Genomic DNA, 20,809 nt, shown 5'->3' on the forward strand with positions numbered 1-20,809 from the left:
AGCCAGGGCTATACAGAGAAACCCTGTCTCGAAAAAACAAACAAACAAACAAACAAAAAACAAAACAAAAACCAAACCAACCAAACAAACAAACAAAAAAACCCAACCAACAACAACAACAACAAAAACACAGCAAATGGTTGTCTGGGAAAGGAACCCTTAGAAGGGCCTATAGGGCTGGCACGGGTATGGGAGGCCTGGACAAGGAAGCCAAAGAAGGGCCTGATACTTAAGTCCAAACAAAAGGGGAGGACCTCTCACAGGGCAGACCTAGAGTGCTAATGGACAGAGGATCTGGGGACTTGGCATGGTGAGGGAGTCACCCTCATATTTCACCCGTGTTGAGTGTGAGCCATGTTCAGGACAGAGCAGGTGTAGGGAGTGGTTGAGCTCTAGCTTTTGTTTCTGATAAAGCTTGGTTGGGGTCTCTGGGTCAGTGGAGAGACACACTCAATGGCCAGGTAGAGCCCCTGTCATCCCATCCTAGTCATCTGCCATCTTGGGACCCTGGAGGAGGCTGGGGCTGCAGCATATGTTCTAGCATCTGCTCCTAACTGGGATATGTTTGGGGTTGGGCTCAGAAAAGCACTCTGTCCCCATCCTCTGCCCCCACCTGCCCCCACGCACTGTCAGGCCTCAGACCCTGGGAGACTCTGCCTTTACAGAAGCACAGACCTGCCTGCCCCCAGGCACCTGGTATCTATCTTCCTGGTAAAATCAATAGCTCCAATATGTCAGCTCTTAAGTGGAGCTACAATAAATTACCCTGCCATTAAGCCCACTGACGGCTGCTGCCGCCTCTGCCTCCCATTAGTGAGACATTAGGCTTCCTGTGAAATTTCCCTGTGTGCTTTGCAATAATGGGGCTTAGGTGTTGGTTATGTACCTGAGGGACGCAGCAGTGGCTCCATATGCATCACATCCTAGACCTTCTACTGAAGAGTTGCTCCTTCTACAGATTCCTGGTCAGGCTCCTGTAGCACAGCCTACCAGGAAGAGTGGTTCTTCAAAAACAGTTTGTTAAGGAGCAGGTAGCTGAGGAATGAAGTCCAAGGCTTTGCCCTGGATCAGGTGCTGTCAGAAGCAGGATGTCGAGAAATGGTGTCTGTACCAGTTGCTGGGTCCTGTGACTGAGTACCAAGTTACCAACTTGGTAACTTAAACAACAGCCATGTGTGGCTGGAAATATGGCTCAGCATTTAAGTGTGCTTGCTGTTCTTAGAAGAACCTGGGTTCTGTCCCCAGTGCCCACATGGTATCTTACAACTGAACCTAATTCCAGTTTTTTTTAAAGATTTATTTATTTATTATATGTAAGTACACTGTAGCTGTCTTCAGACACTCCAGAAGAGGGCGCCAGATCTCGTTGCGGATGGTTGTGAGCCACCATGTGGTTGCTGGGATTTGAACTCTGGACCTTCGGAAGAGCAGTCGGGTGCTCTTACCCACTGAGCCATCTCACCAGCCCCCTAATTCCAGTTTTAAAGGATCCGGTGAACTCTTCTGGCTCTGTGTACGCCAGTCACATATACAGAGCACATAATACATACATACATACATACACACATTGCAAAACATATACACATAAACTAGACTTAAAATTCATTTCTTTTCTTTTGCTTTGTTTTTCAAGACAAGGTTTTTCTATCGAGTCCTGGCTGTCCTGGAACTCAATCTGTAGACCACACTGGCTTTGAGCTCACAGAAATCTGCTTGCCTCTGCCTCCCAATAGCTGGAACTAAAGGCATGTGCCACCACTGCTGGCTCATTTGGTTTTTTGAGACAGAGTTTCTCTGTATAGTCCTGGCTATGCTGAAACTCACTCCATAGATCAGGTTTCCCTCTGCCTCCCAACTAGTGGGACTGAAGGTGTGTGCTACTACTGCCCAGCTTAATATTTGTAAAAAGTTTAAAAAGAGTATTCCCAATAGTCTGGAAGCCTAAAATTTCAAATGCTCCTTGCTACAGTTTGGGGAGATTATTCCTGGTCTCTCTCCCTCCTTCTGGAAGCAGGGGAGGGGTGTCGGGGGGAATCCTTGGCTGTTGCTTCCTGACATCCTCGGACTCTCCTACTGCCCTTTGCCTTGCCTTCTCATCTGAAACCACATTCTGAAAATCCTGACAATGAATTTACAGCCTATTTTCACCAGTATGACATCTTTGTAAACCATTTCATTTGCAACTAAGCAAGGTTCCAATCTTGTTTTCAGGCATGGGAACACTGTTCACTCCAGTACAGCAATGCCAGCCCCAGGAAGATACGTGATTGGGGTGTGTGTGTGTGTGTGTGTGTGTGCATGTGTGTGTGCACGTGTGTGTGCGTGCCTGAGTGTGTGCATATGCATGTGTGTGCATATGTGTGTGTGCATGTGCATGTATGCATGTTTGTGCATGTGTGTGTGCATGTGCATGTGTGTGCCTGCATGTGTGCCTGCATGTGTGTATGCGTGTGTGCGTGCGTGCATGTGTGTGCCTGCATGTGTGTATGCGCGTGTGTGTGCATGTGTGCGTGCGTGCATGTGTGTAGGTCCCATGTGTGCAGGTGCATGTGTGTGCATATGTGTGTGTGCATGTGTATGTATGCATGTTTGTGCATGTGTGTGTGCATGTGCATGTGTGTGCCTGCATGTGTGTATGCGTGTGTGTGCATGTGTGCGTGCGTGCATGTGTGTAGGTCCCATGTGTGCAGGTGCATGGAGTCTAGAGGTGATGCTCCTTAGAAGCTACTTAGCTTGTTTCTGAGCGAGGGTCTCTTACTGGGACCTGGGACTTGCCAGTTAAGCCATACTGGGTAATGAGAGAGCTCCACAGATCCCTCTTTTCCTTGCATCCCCAGAGCTGGAATTACAAACTTACATAGAGCTTCTTATGTGTCTGGTAAGGCTCCGGCCAGGGCCTCATGCTTGCATGGTGAGCACTTCACAGATTGAGCCACTTGTCTTGCCAGCCCTAAAATGTCTCTTTCTGCCTCTGATCTGAGACAGTCACTGAAACTGAGATGGGCTCATTGGTCATTGTCAGAGGCTAGCCCACCCCAGGGTGAAACTCTCAACTCTTGCTGTACCTCCTTGTTCTGGTCCCATGGGCTGTCCTGTGCAGCTTGAGCCTGGCTCCCCTATAGTATCCAATCCAGGAAGCCTGGTTCCCATTACACCTTAGGGCCCTTAAGCTCCATTTCCTTCTGAAAGCTCGCCCTGGTTTGCATGTTACCTATAGTTAAGAGCCTGGGTGCTGTGAGGTCCTTGCCAGGAAACTGGTGTAGCAGTGTAGGGTTCTGTGATGGAACAGGTGGGGTGGGGCCCAGGGAGGAGGACCTTGGTAGACAGGTGCCTCTGTTGACACAGCAGCTCTTAGTCAGGGTCCTGGGTTGGGCCTCTTAGTGTATGGGGCGGGGGGAACCTCACAGGTGTTGCTGGGCTCCCGACATCTCTATCATTGCTCCTGCTCTAACTCAGTGAGAGCGCCTTGAGGAAGAACAGAGTGTGAGGCATTTCCCATTAGTAAGTGGCCACTGGAAAGCAGCATACTACCCGTCACAGGAGGCTCCTGATTTTGTTCCATCCTGGGCTAGAGTAAGGGCATTTCCCAGCCATCCTGGGCTAGATTACACCTCAGAGTAAGGGCATTTCCCAGGACCCTTGCTTTCCCACAAAGCAGTAAACATCCAAAAGCTACGGTCACCTTCAGGATGACAGAGTGTGCTGCCCCAGGTGGGAGACCTTGAGCAAAGAGCGGGCAAAACCACCTGCAGGGAACAAGGAAAGTGAGTTTTCAGGCTGCTCCCAAATCCTGCAGTTGCAACAGGTGTAAATTTCCCCCCAAGCTTCTGGACCCAATTGATATCAGACCCCTATTTTCCTGCATGGGGAGAAGTTCAAGTCCAGCCCTCCAGCAGAGGAGTTTCAAGTGAAGACAGGACAGTTGGGCTGGGTTTTTGTAGCTGAACTTCATGTCTTCAGGAGCCAGGTTGCTGCACTGTGAGTTGTGTGTCTCCCCTCTATGCTGCCTAGTGAGGGCACCCTCTACCTTCTTGGAGTGCTGTGTAAGACTGGGCCTCACTCTAGCAGGAATATCTGCATCACTAACAGTCAAAGGCTGAAGGGTCCTTTTCCTGCCTAACTTTTCCCTTGTCATGCATGCTCTGGTGCCCTCAGACACTATGCCCTCCTGAGCAAAATAAATCATGGGGACTCTGCTTGCCCAGAAAGGAACTCACAGCTCCATGAGATAGAGGGAGAGGAGGTTTTTTTGTTTGTTTTTTTCTGTTTTGTTTTTATTCATGTCACTGGTTTGCAGATCAAGAATAAATTCAGAGTGACAATCATTAGTGAGCCCTGCGGTAAGACCAGGTGTAATATAACTCACTCTAGCTTCTACACAGCATAGGTACTAAGACAGACACCTTTAGGGCTGATCCTTTGTTGTTGTTGTTTTGTTTTTTGTATTTTAAATTGGGTTGATGTTAAGCTGTGTAGTACAAGCTGGCTTGGGACCAGTGATTTTCTTCTATCTGCCTCCACGGTATTGGGATTACAAGGTTGCCTGGCTGATTCTGACGATGCACAGAGCTTCAATCCGCTTCCAGATCAAAAGGCCAGGCGCACGTTAGCTATGGGAGTGTAATTTCAGAATCGCTTCCCTGTAGGCTGTCCGAGATCTGGTCAGCCTATGGTCTACACAGAGCCATTTCCATTCTTCCTGAAGGCAAATGGATTCTGGGGACCTGGGATAGTCTAAGTGGAGGTGATGTTTCTACAAGCCTTTTCAAAGGGACGGCCAGGCCGGGAGGCGTCTAAGGCGCCAGGGTTTCCCGCCTCCGGGCCTGAGTGCTAGGATAGAGCGCTAAGAATGGAAGATGCGCTCATGGAGAACAGGGACCAAGTCCCTCCCGGACGATGGTCCTGGAAAGAAGCCAGCAGATGCCACGGGTTCTCAAGTCTGTGGGCATCACACTAAACAGCCTCGGGCCAAGCTCTTCGGAGAACCGAGTCTGCTTCACTTTCAATCCGCCGCGCCGGATCAGGCCTCAATGGAAGGACCCAGAACGACACAAACCCGTAAGTCTTCCAGATAGCGATCAGGGCGAGGCCCGAGACGGAAGAGCTAGCGAGAGGAAATGCATCATTTCCGTTGCGCGGCCGGACCCACGTTTTGTAGTCGTGAAATTGGATGTGAAGTTCGGCTTCCGGTTTTGTGCGACGGAAGTGACGAAAGCGCGGTGCGCCTCAGCGTGCGAGTCGAGGTCGCTATGAACAGTGTCCTGTGCTCACGGGCTGCGGGGTGAGAGCCGTGAGGTGCCGGTGCGTGAGGGTGGGAGGTGGCCGTGGCTCCCGGACGCTTACTGCTGTCTCTCTTCCAGAGCGGTCCGGGCTCTGCGGCTCGTGGGCTGGGCTTCGCGAAGTTTGCATCCGCCGCCCCGTGGCCGGTCTCCAGCTCAGCCTGCAGACAGGGAAAAGGAGGACGAAGACCCCAACCTCCCGATCCAATTTTCCGGCAGCAAAGCCACCCCGATCCGCTGGACCGTGGAGCATTCCCTGGGGAAGCCGCAGCAGCGGCCCTGGTGGAAAGTGCTGCCGCTCACCCTCACACTCGTGGCTCTGGTAGTATGGTGCTACCAGAGGGAGGAGAGCGGCATGGACCTGTGGTTGGGGCAGGTGTTGGAAGAGGAGGACGAGGAGGAGCCGGAAGGTCCTCCGGAGGAGCTTGAAGCTCCGGCCCTCTACGGGGCTAGAACGTAACAGAGTGCGTGCTGAGGAAGGGACTAGGCAGCCGTCCTTTGGTTTTGTCGTCGAATTTGACGATTTCTGAACTGGTTCTGCGCATGTCCTCGTTGCTTAAAGGACTTGGATGGCGCTCTTGGCGCTGAGACACAAGAACACAGCACAAAGTTGGAGGCTTGAAATCTGATCTTTGCCGAACACCAATGCCCAGTGATTACGTCCAAAGAACTTTTGAGGTTCCTAGAAAAGGTTTTGGGTGCACCTTATGCTGTTGAGTTATGATGTGTTCATACAGCCTAATCATGTTTCCAGCGTTAATCTGGCGGAGGTGTTACCTGCAGTTCATTCGCTTTCCGAGACAGACTAACTGCTGAAGTGTAATTAGCTATGTGTGTGCAACATCAGTTGAAGCTATTTTTAAAAACTAACAAATGGAAAATACATTTGGTAAAGTCTAATGAACTCAATTTTCTCACCTCCCCTTTCATCAAGTAGGCTTTGGTTTGTTTGTTTGTTTGTTTGTTTTGAAACACAGTTTCCCTATATAGCTCTGGCAGGTCTGTCTAGAACTGGCTATGTAAACCAGCCTTGCCGCAGACTTAAGAGATCAGCCTGCTTCTGCTGCCATCTTTTTTTTTTTTTTTTTTTCTTCTGCTCTTCATTCCCACGTGAGAACTTAAAAACAAAAACTTGACTGAAGTGGTAGTGTATGCCTGTCATCTCAACACTTATGAAACTGAGGCAGGAGGATCCTAAGTTTGGGATCTGCTTGGGCTACAAAGGGAGGGCCTGTCTCAAACAAAACAAAACAAAACATCAATAACATAGTGGGGTTTTTGTTTCTGTCTTTTCACAGAGTTGGGGTTGAACTCAGGAGTCTATTGTGCTATCCTACCAATGAGGTCTGTTTCCAGCTCACATAGAATTGCTTTTGCAAAAAAAAAAAAAAAAAAAAAAAAAAAGTCACATTTCATGCAGCGGGTTCTCAGTGCTGCCAGGCTGATAACTTCTCTGAAGTGATGTGGGCAGTTGAACTCGTGAGCAGAATAAGTGGGGACACTCACTACACCTCTGCTTTCTCGTTCTCTTTCTTTCCTTCCCCCTTCCTTTCTAATTTTTCAAGACAAGGTTTCTTTATGTAGCCCTGGCCATTCTGGAATTCTGGTTGTATCCCTGGCTGGCCTTGAACTCAGAGGCAGAGGCTGCATCCGCCTCCTGAGTGGTGCGATCAAAGGCGAGCACCACCAGATCTGAGTTTCACATCTATTTTATTTTACGGATAGGAGAATAGGTTGTTAGCTGAAGGGTTAACTAAATGTTTATTAAATTTTATTTATTTATTTATTTATTTTTTTGTGCCATGCTTGTCCTATTTCCCAAGTAGACTGTAGCTTGTGTTTTTCCTATTGTTTTCAGCCCAGTGAATTCTCTGGGTGAATGCCCAGCAAATATCAGGTGGGGAGAGGGCCTGTAACTATAAGCCAGCTGCATGTACAAGACGGTAGATAAACTGTTGGGCAGAAAGAAATGATTAAATAAAACATGTTCTTTTGAGGGAGGAGGAGTTAACTGACGCTTACAAAATTAGATTTACTTCATGTGTATGTATGTGCATCACATACATGTCTGTTGCCTATACAGGTAGGAAGAGGGTGTCAGATTCCCTGGAACTGGAGATACAAATGGCTATGAGCATCCATGTAGGTTCTGGGAACTGAACTTGGGTCCTCTGGAAGCGGAGCCATTACTTTTAACCACTGTGAGCAATTTCTCCAGCCCCAACAGCCACTTTTTGTAAGTTCTTGAAAATGGAAAGGCTCAGTAGTGTTGGAAGTGAGCTGTTACCCAGATAAAAACCTGTTCTGTTCTGAGCCGTAGCCCTCGACTACCAGCTTCAATAAAAGGACATGTCTGGCCCTTATGTGGGTGTCACAGGTGATGTTTGCAGAGGAATAAACACATCTTTTGATGAGAGACCTTTGCCCATGACCACAGTAAAGGTTGCTGTCACACCTTACGGAGCCAGCTCCTCTCTCTCTCTCTCTCTCACACACACACACACACACACACAGATACCTTAGGTTGTCTTGTGTGTTTCTCCAGGCTGGAGTTGGGGGTTGACCTAGTTTTCATTTCCTGTTCCTCAGCAGTCTGAGACACATTTATTCCTCTGTAGGTTCCCCTGTCTGCCCTTCCCTGCTTGCTCATTCTTCTATTTGATCTTTGAAAAAACAATGTTTCTGTTTGCTGGGACTGCCTACAACTCACTATCCATCCACATGCTTGTGCAACCATTAAAATAAGTCCTTTAAGTTACCTTCAGGGTCTGTGGGCTAGGGGAAATGCTCAGGGGTAAGTGCTTGGCCGGCATGCACATGGCTCTGGGTTCTACCTCTAGCACCCAAACCAAAGGTAGGCTAGTTGTCAGAATTTGTCTGCAAAAATGTCATATGAAGAAGTCAGTAATCCTACCAGCAAATGGTAATTTTACCTTACTAGTACTTTAAAATATAGCATACATACGTGGACCGTGTATGTCTCTCTGTTAATATTTTAGATCGTGTTTCTGGAAATGGAATAGGTTTTCTGTAATCCTCCTTTCTGAAAACATCCCTTTCTTTTCTGCCCATTCCTTTCAGAACACTTGTGGCTGTGCTACTCAGACTTTATCCCTCAGAGCACACCCGCAGTTAGCTGAGGAGCTGGGGTCACTTTTCTTTGCATTTATAATGTCTCATGCCAAACAGTTACACACTAGTGAATGCTAGCCCTGGGTTCTCCCGAATTCATCCTAGCACTTGCCGATTCCTGCCCCCCACGTGCAGTGCAGTTGGCATTCCGCGGATCCCAGATCACTCTGATTACTGACCACCCTGTACATCCTTTACCCGATGGGCTCATCTGGCAGCCTCTTAGGTTGTGTTTTTTAAAAAGTGGCTCAACAGAATTCACACTCGGATTATCCTTAAATTCACAAATTTAATAAAGGGGCGACCATTGCCACAGTCAGACTTTTTCCAGTTCAAAGAAACCTGTGCCCAACAGCAGCCCTGGACGCAGAGGCCATCATGGGGACTCTACACCAACGGGCGTGTCCCGCTTTGCGCCTGTAACTTGCCGCCGTGGTGGGCCGGCAGAACCTGTGTGTCACCCCCGCCGCACAGCGCGCGTGGGCGAGGGGTCGGCGGGGGCGTGGCCGGCGTGGCGTGCCCGGGGGTGTGGCCGGCGCGGCGGGGGGCGCAGGGGGCTCGGTGCGGGGGGGAGATCCGGGGGCGCCGGCGCGGCGCATGCGCGCTGCATTGTTTTGACTGAAAATGCCGTCGGTTTCGAAAGCGGCGGCGGCGGCGCTGAGCGGGTCCCCCCCGCAGACAGAGAAACCAACCCACTACAGGTCAGTGCCTGGGCTGCCGTCCGTGGCCTTCTGGGCGCTGCGGCGCAGAGCAGCGGCCCGCGTGCGCCACGGGCCCGGGTGTCGCCGCTGTGGGTGCGCCCCGCCCGCGCCCGCGCCCCCGCCGCCAGCTCTTGCGGGTCACGCCGTCAGGGCGCGGGCCGCCGCCTAAGGTGGAGTGGTGGCGCCCAGGGTTTTCGGTGACCCCTGGCTTGGGGGCTGGACTTGCTCCTGGTCTCCGGCGACCCCGCGCGCCAGACTGGAGTCTGGGGAACAGCGCCTGCGTTCGTAGCTCAGGGCCGCGCCTGGGCTGGAGGTGGGCGCACGGCCATCCGGACTCGGGCAGTCGCTGCCTGAGGTTGAGAGGCGGTTCCGGGGTCTGGGGTGACCTCTGGGTTGGGGGCGGAGCCGCACGGTGGCCGCTTGGTTGTGATCCCGGGGGTCGTTTCTGCGGCGCAGAAGAGGGGTTGCGCCTGGTGTGGGCGGGTGGCGCTTGCAGTCCATCTGGAACCTGTGAAGGTAGTCGAGCGGGAGTCGGGAGACAAGGACTGAGGATTGAGAGGTGGCTCCAGGGGTCAAGGACTAGAAGTGGGCAGAGAATGGAGTGTAGTTCTGTAGAGTTACCTGGAATCAGAGTTGGTGATGGCCTGCTAAGAGGAGGTCTATGCCTCGTGTCCGGGAATCTTCCTTATCTGGGGACTGGGAAGTGGTATTTGGGGTCAGGGAACGGAGAGTCTGCCTGACTGAAGTTAACTGGTCTCCGAGTTGGGAAGTGACACCCGGGGTGCTTTTTAAAAAGGAGGGTACCGGGCCATGGCAGTCAGGATGGACTCAATGTGTGTGTGTGTTGCCGGGGCGGGGGGTGGGGGGGGGATGTGTGCTTCGCGTCTGGTACCCTGCCCCGCCGCATCCCAGGGGCCTCCAGCCGGCGGTGGCTGCGGCCCGCAACGCTGTTTGTCTTTTTAGGTATCTAAAGGAGTTTAGGACAGAGCAGTGCTCCCTGTTTTTGCAGCATAAGTGCAGCCAGCACAGGCCGTTCACCTGTTTCCATTGGCATTTCCTAAATCAGCGTCGTCGCAGACCGCTCCGACGACGCGATGGCACCTTCAACTACAGCCCGGACATATACTGCTCCAAGTACGATGAGGCCACCGGCCTGTGTCCCGATGGTGATGAGTAAGTGGGGTTCCGGTGGGTGGCTCCTGGTCTTTCCTCAGGACGGGTGTTGACTCTGTGATCAACAGGTTTTTGGTTTTTGTTTTGAGACAGGGTGTCTTTATGTAGTCCTGGCTGTCCTGAAACACTGTATGTAGACCAGACTGGCCTCAAACTCATAGTGATACCTGTCTTGGCCCCTTAAAGTGCTGGCATTAAAGGTGTACTACACTGGTCTCCTTGCTTCTTTTTAACACCCACTACCTGTAGAGGGAACCTCATTTTTATTCAAGACTTCCCAGGGTCAGTAGAGTATTGTGCTTGAGGGGCTCCCTGTTTGTAGGCTAGTTCCCTAAAAGATGATGTATGTGTGTTGTAGGGGAAAATCTTTGGTAATTCAAACTGATTTTGAGTCACTTACCACCCCACCCCATCTAATGCTCTACTTTAAAACTGGCCCATGTTTTGATTTAAATCAGCTATCTGATTTAAAACGGTTTTGTGTGGTCAGTTGTAAGTGTGTCATGTGTAACATGTAAGTGTGGAATGTTTCCTTATGTATGTACTTTAAAGAAGAGTAGCAGAACTGTTAATTCTGATAAGGATTTGTGAATTGATTTATGGACAGGAGCCCGTGATCTGCTTATGCAGGGTAGGACTCTTAACACTGAGATGCATTCGGCTCATTTGTTGGTTTTTTGTTTTGTTTTGTTTTGTTTTTTTAATGGTAGGAAAGTTGTTTTATTTGCACATTGTCAGTTATGTAACACTTTTGGATTTTAATAAGTCAAGGTTTTGTTTGGGTTAGTTTATATTTTACAAGTTTCCTAATGGTGTTATGAACAGATGTCTTTGTGTGCATGTGTGTGCAGGTGCAGAGTGTGGTGGCTCATGCGCCAGTGCGTACACATACGATTAGAGTTCTCAAGTTAACCTTACATGTTGTTCCTCACCTTATTTTAAGACGGGGTCTCTCACTGGCCTGGAGCTGGTTAAATAGGCCAGACTGGTTGGCCTGCCTGCAGGTGCCAGGGGCCACCTGTCTCTGCCTCCCTAGCATTGGCATTACAAGTGTGTGCCACTGTGATCAGTGGTTTTGTCGTTGTTGCTTTGTCTTGTTTTGTCCTGAATCAGAGTTCTGGGGATCAGACTCAGGTCTTTCTGCTCTCGAGGCAGGTATTTTCCTGATGGGCTCTTTGTCCAGCTCCAGACATCTTGGTTTTGAAATAATGAAGACGGAAAAAGTCCAAGTGAGACTTTGTGTTCAAGGGAGGTGGGATATGATACCAGGAGGTGTTAAGCTTCCTTCAGGCAGTGTGGGGGGGGGGGGTGAGCTTCCTGTCCTGGGGGGAAGTTTTGGTTTGTTTTTTTTTTTTTTTTTTGCCCCCACCCCCACCCCCAGACATGGTTTCTCTGTGCAGCCTTGACTGTTTTGAAACTCTGTAGACCAGGCTGGCCTCGAACTCAGATCCACTTGCTTCTGCCTCCCAAGTGCTGGGATTAAAGGCGTGTACCACCACTGCCCGGCTAAGATTGTGTTTTTGATTTTGTGTGTGTGTGTTCATGTGCACATGAGCTTTCAGGACTCCACAAAGACTGGAGGATCTGCTAGCCCTCAAGTAACAGATAGTTGTGAGTTACTTAGTGTGAATTCTGGAAGCTCAGCTTGGATCCTCTGCAAGAGCAGTGCATGGTCCTGACTGCTGAGCCATCTCTCCAACCCCTCACAGAAGGTTTTAAATGTATATATAGCTGCTGTTAATGTAGCTCGAGGGCCAAGCTAGATAAACAGTGTAGTCTGCTGAGCTTCAGTGCATTCAGTTACAGTGGTGTAGAGCCAGCAGTATAGTTCAGTGAGCAAACAACATTTGCTGCCAAGTGAAGATTGACTTAAACTTAATGACTTTAACTTTATCTCAGGGACTCGCATAATGGAAGAAGAAAATTCATACACGTTCTCCTCTGACTCCTGTACATATGCTATGGCACATATGCATGTTTGCACGTGCATTCACACGCATACTATCTAAATACATACAATGTATTTAGTTTTAGAAGTAGTGTTTAGCCCTGGCTGTTCTGGAAGTCACTCTGTAGACCAGGCTGGCTTTGAATACACACAGATCCATCTGCCCCTGCCTCCTAAGTGCTAGATTGAAGGTGTGCAACCACCTATGGTATTTAATCTACCAAAGCTGTGCTGCTTGCATCCTCTTGAACTGGTGGTTCCTTTGAACATGTCGTTAGAAGACAGGTGACTGTCTGGCTGAGACCCAGGCTCAGTTCCAGTATTTTCCATGTTCTTTTGGTCACCTTGGGACTGCAGCTACCTGAACCTGGAGCTGGAAGACAGGAGGTGAATGGTGCCAACCTTGCCTGACCTTGTCCTAGGGTATATGCCTTGCAGATAACTCCTGGTGTTCCCCAATGGTAATTTTTTTTTTTTTCTTTTTGGTTTTTCGAGACAGGGTTTCTTTGTATAGCCCTGGCTGTCCTGGAACTTACTTCATAGACCAGGCTGGTCTCGAACTCAGAAATCCGCCTGCCTCTGCCTCCCAAATGCTGGAATTAAAGGTGTGCGCCACCACGCCCAGCCCCCAACGATAATCTTAATTTGTAAAAAGAAAGCATGTCTTGGCCTAAAGGGTTGGCTCAGTGGTTAAGAGCACTTCCAGATGACCTGGGTTCAGTTCCCAGCACCCGCATGGTAGCTCACAACCCACTTAGGACTCCAGGTCCAGGGAATCTTGACACTCTACTGAAGTCTGCAGGTGCCAGGCACACACACATTAGACAGAGAAACATGCAGATACGACACTCAAACACATATAATAAAATGAATCTAAAAATCAGTCATGTCTCAGACAGTTTGCGGTTCTGAAACTCAGTTGGCCTGGTACTGGAGCATGTCAGAGCTGGGCACCCACAGTGTGTCCGTTCTTCCTGGAATGCAGTGTGCTGCACTCAGTATCACCTACAGCTGGTCCTCCGTAGCTGTGTACAAATGGTAACTAACCACAGAGTTAGTTAGACATGTTAACTGACACTCTGTGTGTCTGACACACAGCGTCAGGGGTGTCTCAGGGAAGACTTTTGTTTGTGGCTTCTCTGGAGCACATGGAATGATTTGCCCCTCGGGAAGCATTTGACAAGCTGCCTCCACTGGGAGTCTGTGCTTAGTAATTACTGAGGGCTTCCCCATCACTGCACATGTGGAAAGTTTTTCCTCCTGAATTGCACTTCTGGCTCATGCTGGGTTTCCATAGAAATGATAAATTAGATAGTACCCTCCAGAGCAATGATGGTGGGGCTTCCCCTTTATATCAGGGTCATGAATTTATTTTATTTACTTTTTGCATAGTACGACCAAGCAATTAATAAACACTTACTGTAGTGCTGAAGTAAAACCCAGGCCCTCAGGAAAGCTAGGGTTAACCTCCGAGCCACATGCCTAGCCCCACAAATACATTATTTTAAAACATCGCCATTTCTCAGATTAAAGGCCCTTTAACCAGTGAGTGGTAGAGTGAGCACCTGGTATTCTTGATGTGGGGTCATCCTGGGGCTCCGGACCTGTTCCAGGAGGGCAGCACTGGAGCGTGTCTCTGGGGGCCTCTTCTTTCTATCCTCGCCCTTTCCTTCTGGCTTTCCTACCCTCCCTGACCTCAGTGACCTCCTCCTTCCCTCTTCACCTCTCCCTGTAGAGTCCTCCCACTTCTCCCTGTGGACACACCCTCTTTGGGAAAGCTTGCTGTCAAACAGTCTCATGGTTAAAATTCCCAGTCGGTAGCTGTCTTAGGGTTTCATTGCTGTGAAGACACCATGATCAGGACACCATGATCAGGCAGACATTTCATTGGGGCTGGCTTACAGTTTCAGAGGTTTAGTTCATTGTTGACATGGCAGGAAGCATGGCAGTGTGCAGGCAGACATGGTGCTGGGAGTAGAAGCTGAGAGTTCTACATCTTGATCTGTAGGCCGCAGAAGGAGACTATATTCATAGCTTGAGTATAGGAGACCTCAGAGCCCATCCCCACAGTGACACACTTCCTCCGTCAAAGTCATAGCCCCTAATAGTACCACTCCCTGCTGGCCTCTGGGGGCCAGTTACATTTAGACTACCACAGTGGTCAGTCCTTGCTGCCTCCTCCCATGATTCTCTTTCAGCCTGTCCTTTGATAACTCTTGGAGCCCTACAGACTACTTCACTGCAGGGTTTGGCTCCAAAGGGTACTTCCTGCTTCATGCCATCCTGACTGACAACTTGCCCTTTGTTCTGGTGGGCATAACCTTTTCCCAGGATGGGCTTTGAATGATAGATAGCTCTGGGTCATGTGTGGTGGGCTTTGTCCCCCGTGGGAATGGCCTGCTTAGTTAAGTTAGCTGGCTAACTAGTGGTGGATCTGTCTCCCAAGCCCATTAGGCAGCAGCTAGGGCAGTTGATAGAGTTACTTTCATCTCTGTGCACGTCCAGCACAGGTGCTCATAGGGCTGCAAGCAGATTCACTGTCTGTGTCTCCGTCTGTCTGTCTGTCTGTCTGTCTGTATGCCTATCTCTTTTTCTGTGTTTTCTTGAGACAGGGTCTTACTATGTGACTTTGGCTGACTTCAGACTCACAGAGGTCTGCCTGTCTCCTGTCTCTGCCTTCCACATGCTTAAAGTCATGTGCCATGACAACCAGTACCTCTCTTTTGAGGTAGTTTCTGGGGAGGAGAATGGGACTGGTACACAGGCAGAAGCTCTCCATGCTTATGGAGGCCGGGTGTGGCGCCTCCATACGATCAGTTGCACTTTACTTGGTAAGGTTAGGTGTTTTGGGTATGTCTTCCTGAACTATAGCAGGCAAAGAGTCTTCTAGGGGGCCAGGAGTGTGTCTTCATGGTTGTTTGGATGGGGAAGATTCAAGTGGCCCCCACTGCGTGCTTGCTATTTTCTGACTTAAGCACTGTCCCTGGCCATGTAGCTGGCTAAAAGCTTCCATCTGTCTTGTTTACACGAAAAATTGGACTCAGAAATTTGGTGGAACGTTGCTGTGAGTTTGGTTTAGTTTGGTTTGAGTTTGTTGTTGTTCAGACAGGTTTTTACTCTGCCACACAAAGTGGGCTTGACCTTTTGGCAGTCCTCCTGCCTCAGCAACTGTGCTACTAGAATTATAAATGAGCTCTCACCTGGCTTGCTTTGCCTTTTCTGAGCAGCAGGCCTCATTTCCCTACTTGGTTCATGGGGCAGTCCACCCCAACCCCAACTCCTAAGGACACCCGAGGCATCTGGGGACAGAGATGTTGTCTAGATGGGCTTCTGGAGCAGGGGGGATGTTTTTTCATTGTGGCTCCTAATGAAACTTTGTATTGGTCAGTGTTCTGATGCTGTGATGAGATACAATGACCACAGCAACTCTTACAGAAGAAAGCATTTAATTGGGGCTGACTTACGGTTTCAGAGATTTAGTCTATTATCATAGCAGGAAGCATGGCAGCACACAGGCAGTCATGGTGCCGGGAAGGAGCTGAGTGTTCTACATCCAGATCTAAAGGCAGCAGGAAGAGAAATCCTAGCCTTGGCTTAGACTTAAAACCTCAAAGCTCCCCTCCAGTTACACACTTCCTTCAATAAGGCCACACCTCCTAATCCCTTTGAAGTAGTGTCACTCCCTGATGGCAAGCATTCAGCTACGTGAGTCTATGGGGGCTTCTTACTCAAACTTCAACCTGTTGGCCACTTGTTGGGTTCTACTTCTCTTCCTCCTCTTCCTCCTCTTCTTCTCATCCTCCTCCTCTTCCTCCTCCTCTTCTCCTCCTCCTCTTCCTCCTCTTCCCCTTTTCCTCCTCCTTCTCTTCCTCCTCCTCTTCCTCCTCCTTCTCTTCCTCCCCCTCCTCCTCCTAAGATTTATTATATATTTTTTAAATTTTCTAATAATTTATTTGTTTTTATTTCATGTGAATTGGTGTGTATTTGCTTATGTGTATATCAGTCAGTATAAGGGTATTGGATACTTTGTAGTTAAAAACACTTGTGAGCTGCCATGTAGGTACTGAGGATTGAATCCAGGTCCTCTGGAAGAGCAGCCAGTGCTTTTAACCACAGAGCCATCTCTATAGCCTCTTGATTTATTTTTTCTTTCTTTCTTTCTTTCTTTCTTTCTTTCTTTCTTTCTTTCTTTCTTTTTGTTCTTATTTTGTTTTGTTTTTCAAACAAAGGGTTTCTCTTTGTAGCCCTGCCTGTCCTGGAATTCAAGTTGTAGACTAGGCTGGCTTCAAATTCAGAGATCTGCCTGCCTCTGCCTCTGCCTCTGCCTCCCGAATGCCCACCACCACCAGCTTGGTTTTCCATTCTAATACTTAGAGCAGCGAGTCTTGTCTTGATGGCTGTGGCATGTGGTTCTTACATATGACGCCTGCGTGGAAGGACCCTTATGCAGTGTTTCATATACAGACCTGTGGGAGAGCAGTCGCGGAGGTGCATGTTTGTAATCCCAGCACCCAGGAGCCAGAGGAAGGCAGAGCTCTGTGAGTTCAAGGCCAGCCTGATTTACAAAGCAAAGTCCAGGGCAGCCAGGCCTACATAGTGAGACCCTATCTCAAAATAAATAAAATAAATAAATAAATAAATAAATAAATAAATAAATAGGAAAACTTGTGAGGCCTGCCTACATAGTGAGACCCTATCTCAAAATAAATAAATAAATAAATAAATAAATAAATAAATAAATAAATAGGAAAACTTGTGAGGCCTGAGACTTGTATGAAAGCCAGCCTCCTTGTAAGTTGAGTGTGTCCTGCAAACTTGTGCATGAGTGGAAACATGAGCATGATGGCTGGAGAATTGCATGTAGGAGCTGTGCCGCTGCTGGCTTTGGAGGGAGCATGTGCTCTTAGTGGCTCCAGGATGCTCAGGGTAATGGAATTATAATCCAAGCACATGCTGGGATATACAAGGGACTCGTGTAAAACGTGCTTCCAAGGCTGCAGGTTCTAGGCACTGAGCTCAGCAAGAGCTTGCTTGCCTTAGAGTAGAGCAGGGGCCAGAGGAGGTGGCAGGAGGAAACTCCTGAAAGATGTCAGCTTGGAGGACAGAGACATCAGCTTAAAATATGTGTAGTTGTTAGTAAATTGCATTTTTCAAGATGAAGTCTCTTGGAAGATGTCCCTGGAAGGACCATTTGGCTTGTCGAATGTCCCTGTGTTTTTATGTGCAGTAATCCCTGAGGATCTCTTTTGGGAGATGTCCTCTGCATGCCAAAGCCAGCCACAGTGAGCTTTTGAATTAAATTAATTGCATTGAATTAAATATGTAAATCAGGTTGGCCTTGAACTTGCAATGTCTATCTCCCGAGTGCTTGAGACTAAGACATGCCCATCATCGAGGCCGTTCTTTTACATTTGGTCCAAGCTCAATTTTGAGGTTGTGGAGTAGTGAGCAGTGGTTGCCTGGCTGAGCAGAAAAGAGTGCCAGGTAGTGGGAGTGCGACTGTCCTAGGGAGAAATCTCAGCCGGTGCTCTGGTTGCCATGGCAATGGTCCTGGAGCATCAAGGTGCCCCTCAGCACAAGGGTAGTTAAGTTGTCTCTGCAGTGTGGGGACCTCTCTAGAGCCCTGTCCCTTTGGAGTGATGTTTTTCTGACCCCCGTCTTCTCTGACGGGATGGCAGTTGGAATGAAAGACTGCTAGAGTGGAGGCATCCCTGGGTACTGCACAGGTAGATGTGGGCTGCAGTGGAGGCGAGGTCATTCATTCTGTTTGAGGGCTTGTTTGTAGTATTGTCTTCATCTGTCTCATGCACACACACAGGCGCGCGCACATTCAGTGTGAGGCCTCTTTGTCCCGTTCTCCTGTTTCTGTAGGTTGCTTATGACTCTTCTGCGAGTATATGGTCTTGAGCCTGTTGTGTGATTGTGACATGGCATTGCCCTATCTCTTCCTGTTTGCCCAGGTCCAGCCTTGGCTGTTCCTGACCAGGTCTGTGGCCCTGTTAATCTAGTACAACTTCTTTCCCTCATTCCTGGAAGGCATCAGGCTGTGGGCCCAGGGGCCACCCCTGCCTTCTCTGATAATAACTTGTCAGAAAGAGGACAAGCCTGTGTGCATGGCAGGAATGCACATTTGAGAATTTTATTCAGGGCTAAGAGTGGTAGTCCACACCTTTAATCCCAGTACTCAGGAGACAGAGGCAGGAGATCTGTGAGTTTGAAGCCAGCCTCATCTACATAGTGGTTCCAAGCCCCACAGATCTATGTAGTAAAATCTTGTCTAAAAAAATTTTTTTTAATTTAGAACAGATGAAGTGGCTTAGATAAAGGTCCTTGACACCAAAGAACATTGTGAATTAAGTCCTGGAAATAACAGACTCCCGGGGTTGTTGGACACATACAGAAAATAAACAATGTAATAAAATATTTTTAGAAATATTTTATTACTTAATATTAGTAAATATTTAGAAATTAAAATTTTAATTGAAAAAAAAAAAGTAAAGGCCAGGCCTAGTGGCACATAGTGGAGTTATATCTGTAATTTTGGCAATTGAAGGGTAGAGATAGAATTAGGAGTTTGAGGCCAGCTTGGGATCAACCTGTCTCAAAATACAAAGTAGGCAGGAAACTCTACCTTCCAGTTTGAGAGAAGAGATGGGCACAGCTTTGACAGCTGCTTGCTTCTTCTGTAGTGTAGCTCCTAGAGACAGTGAGATCTCCCTCCATCATTCCTGACTGTGTGCTGGCCCTTTAGTACTTATTTATAATCAGATTAAAGTTTCTTGGAGATACTTTTGTTTTAAAGTCAGCAAAGGCGGGCAGGGGCTTTAGTTCAGTGCTCAGAGAACCTGTCTAGTATGACTGCAGCCCTGGATTCAATCCCAGTGCTTCCAGGAAAAAACAGAAAACATTGACTTAAAGTTACCTCAACAACCGTAAGATTAAATAAAATAAAAATCTATAAAGAAGTCAGACGGTGGTGGTGCACGCCTCTAATCCCAGCACTTGGAAGGGAGGCAGAGGCAGGTGGATCTCTGAAGTTGGAGGCCAGCCTGGTCTACAGAGAGAGCCTGTAAATTTCTCAAGAGTCAAGACTCTGTCCTTATCTGATGTCGTGTATTTTGGCACAGCAATTAGCAGTAATAAGGATAATGTCTTAGTTTGCTTTTCTCTTTCTGTGATAAAACATTTTGACCCAAAGCAGTTTCGGGGAGGAAAGGGTTTATCTGGCTCCCTTACATCACGGCCATCACTGAGGGAACTGAGGGAACGAGCCGGGGAAGCAGCCATCCCAGAAAAGGCAGAGGCCTACAGTCTTGCTTTCTGTGCCTTGCTCGGTTTGCTTTTGTTTTTCTTTCCTGTTTGTTTGTTTGTTTGATACAAGGTTTTTCTGTTCAGACCTGGCTGTCCTGGACCAGACTAGCCTCTTAACTCAGAGATCTGCCTGCCTCAGCTTCCAGAGTGCTGGTGTTAAAAGCATACACCACCACCATCTGGCTTAGTTTGCTTTCTTAGACAATTCAAACATGCTCAGGGTCGGTGCCTCCCACAGTGGGCTGGATCCTGCCATATCAATTGTCAGTCCAAAAAAACCAAAAAACCCTCACAGGTCTGTCTACAGGGCAGTTTGATTGAGGCCTTTTCTTCTCTTTTCTTTTTTTTTTTCTTTTCTTTCTTTTTTTCTTTTTTTAAAGATTTATTTATTATTACAAATAAGTACACTGTAGCTGTCTTCAGACACACCAGAAGAGGGAGTCAGATCTCATTATGGGTGGTTGTGAGCCACCATGTGGTTGCTGGGATTTGAACTCAGGACCTTCGGAAGAGCAGTCAGTACTCTTATCCGCTGAGCCATCTCTCCAGCCCTGGAAGCATTTTCTTACTTAAGGTTCTCTGGTACCTGATTATCCTGGTTTGTGTCAGATTGACAAAAAAACGACCAGCACCAGTAGCAGTGCATGGTGTAAAATACGGAAAGGTAGCACGCCTCAGAGCGAACCGTTTTGGCAAGCATATTATTGTGAGGTGAAGGCAAATAGTCGCGTTGATGGGAAGCGGTGTTTTTCGATGTGTGTATCAGATCAGGTCTGAGCACTTTGGGGAGGGTTGTGGAGTCGGGGACAGGTTCTTGTTGAGTAGAGTCATCTCTCGTCAGAGCAGACCTTGGTGTGCAAGAATGTAGAAGCAGCCCTCCACAGTTGCCAGTGGGAAGCAGACGGAGTGCTCAGTCTGCTAAGTCCACAAGAGCTAGTCGGTGTGTTCATCCCTCTGCTTCCCAGATGCCCTTACCTGCATCGGACAACTGGGGACACGGAGCGCAAGTACCACCTGCGCTACTACAAGACAGGCACGTGTATTCATGAGACAGATGCACGGGGCCACTGTGTGAAGAACGGGCTGCACTGTGCCTTCGCACACGGGCCCCTGGACCTTCGGCCACCTGTGTGTGACATCAGGTGAGTTGGTGCTTACCTAGGAACCAGCTCACCCACTGCTACTTCCAGCATTATTGTTTCAAAGCATCTCTTTCTGAGCCTGTTGTATTGAGTTACTGTTTGGGGGACAAGATCTCCTGTGTA

The 20,809-nt window shown here is 48.5% G+C and overlaps 2 protein-coding genes across 7 annotated transcripts in view; both read left to right on the forward strand.

The window, feature by feature from the left end:
• The first annotated feature begins 5,190 nt into the window (after positions 1-5,190).
• On the forward strand, positions 5,191-7,695 carry C17H16orf91 (chromosome 17 C16orf91 homolog). Its single transcript, XM_021149398.2, has 2 exons — positions 5,191-5,281; positions 5,361-7,695. The coding sequence occupies exons 1-2, from the start codon at positions 5,250-5,252 to the stop codon at positions 5,737-5,739; spliced, it is 411 nt and encodes a 136-aa protein (XP_021005057.1). The 5' UTR covers positions 5,191-5,249; the 3' UTR covers positions 5,740-7,695.
• A 1,316-nt stretch (positions 7,696-9,011) lies between these two features.
• Positions 9,012-20,809, forward strand: part of Unkl (unk like zinc finger) — a 47,071-nt gene continuing 35,273 nt past the window's right edge. For 3 of the 6 annotated variants that reach the window (XM_021186054.2, XM_029470924.1, XM_029470925.1), the window contains exons 1-3: positions 9,012-9,112; positions 10,076-10,285; positions 20,510-20,686. In XM_021186054.2, the coding sequence (XP_021041713.1) occupies positions 9,036-9,112; positions 10,076-10,285; positions 20,510-20,686 (464 nt within the window). In that variant the 5' untranslated portion in view covers positions 9,012-9,035. Of the gene's footprint in view, positions 9,113-9,484; positions 9,629-10,075; positions 10,286-20,509; positions 20,687-20,809 lie in introns of those variants that run through there. The other 3 variants (XM_029470926.1, XM_021186056.2, XM_021186055.2) reach the window with 3 other exon arrangements.

The sequence above is a fragment of the Mus caroli genome, chromosome 17 (genome assembly GCF_900094665.2).
Source record: "Mus caroli chromosome 17, CAROLI_EIJ_v1.1, whole genome shotgun sequence".
Classification (NCBI taxonomy): domain Eukaryota; kingdom Metazoa; phylum Chordata; class Mammalia; order Rodentia; family Muridae; genus Mus; species Mus caroli.

Bases quoted from the DNA above. Each gene is read 5' to 3' on its own strand.
- C17H16orf91 (XM_021149398.2), top strand. From the start codon at position 5,250: ATGAACAGTGTCCTGTGCTCACGGGCTGCGGG. The intron at 5,282-5,360 runs GTGAGAGCCGTG...TCTCTCTTCCAG, and splicing joins CTGTGCTCACGGGCTGCGGG to AGCGGTCCGGGCTCTGCGGC.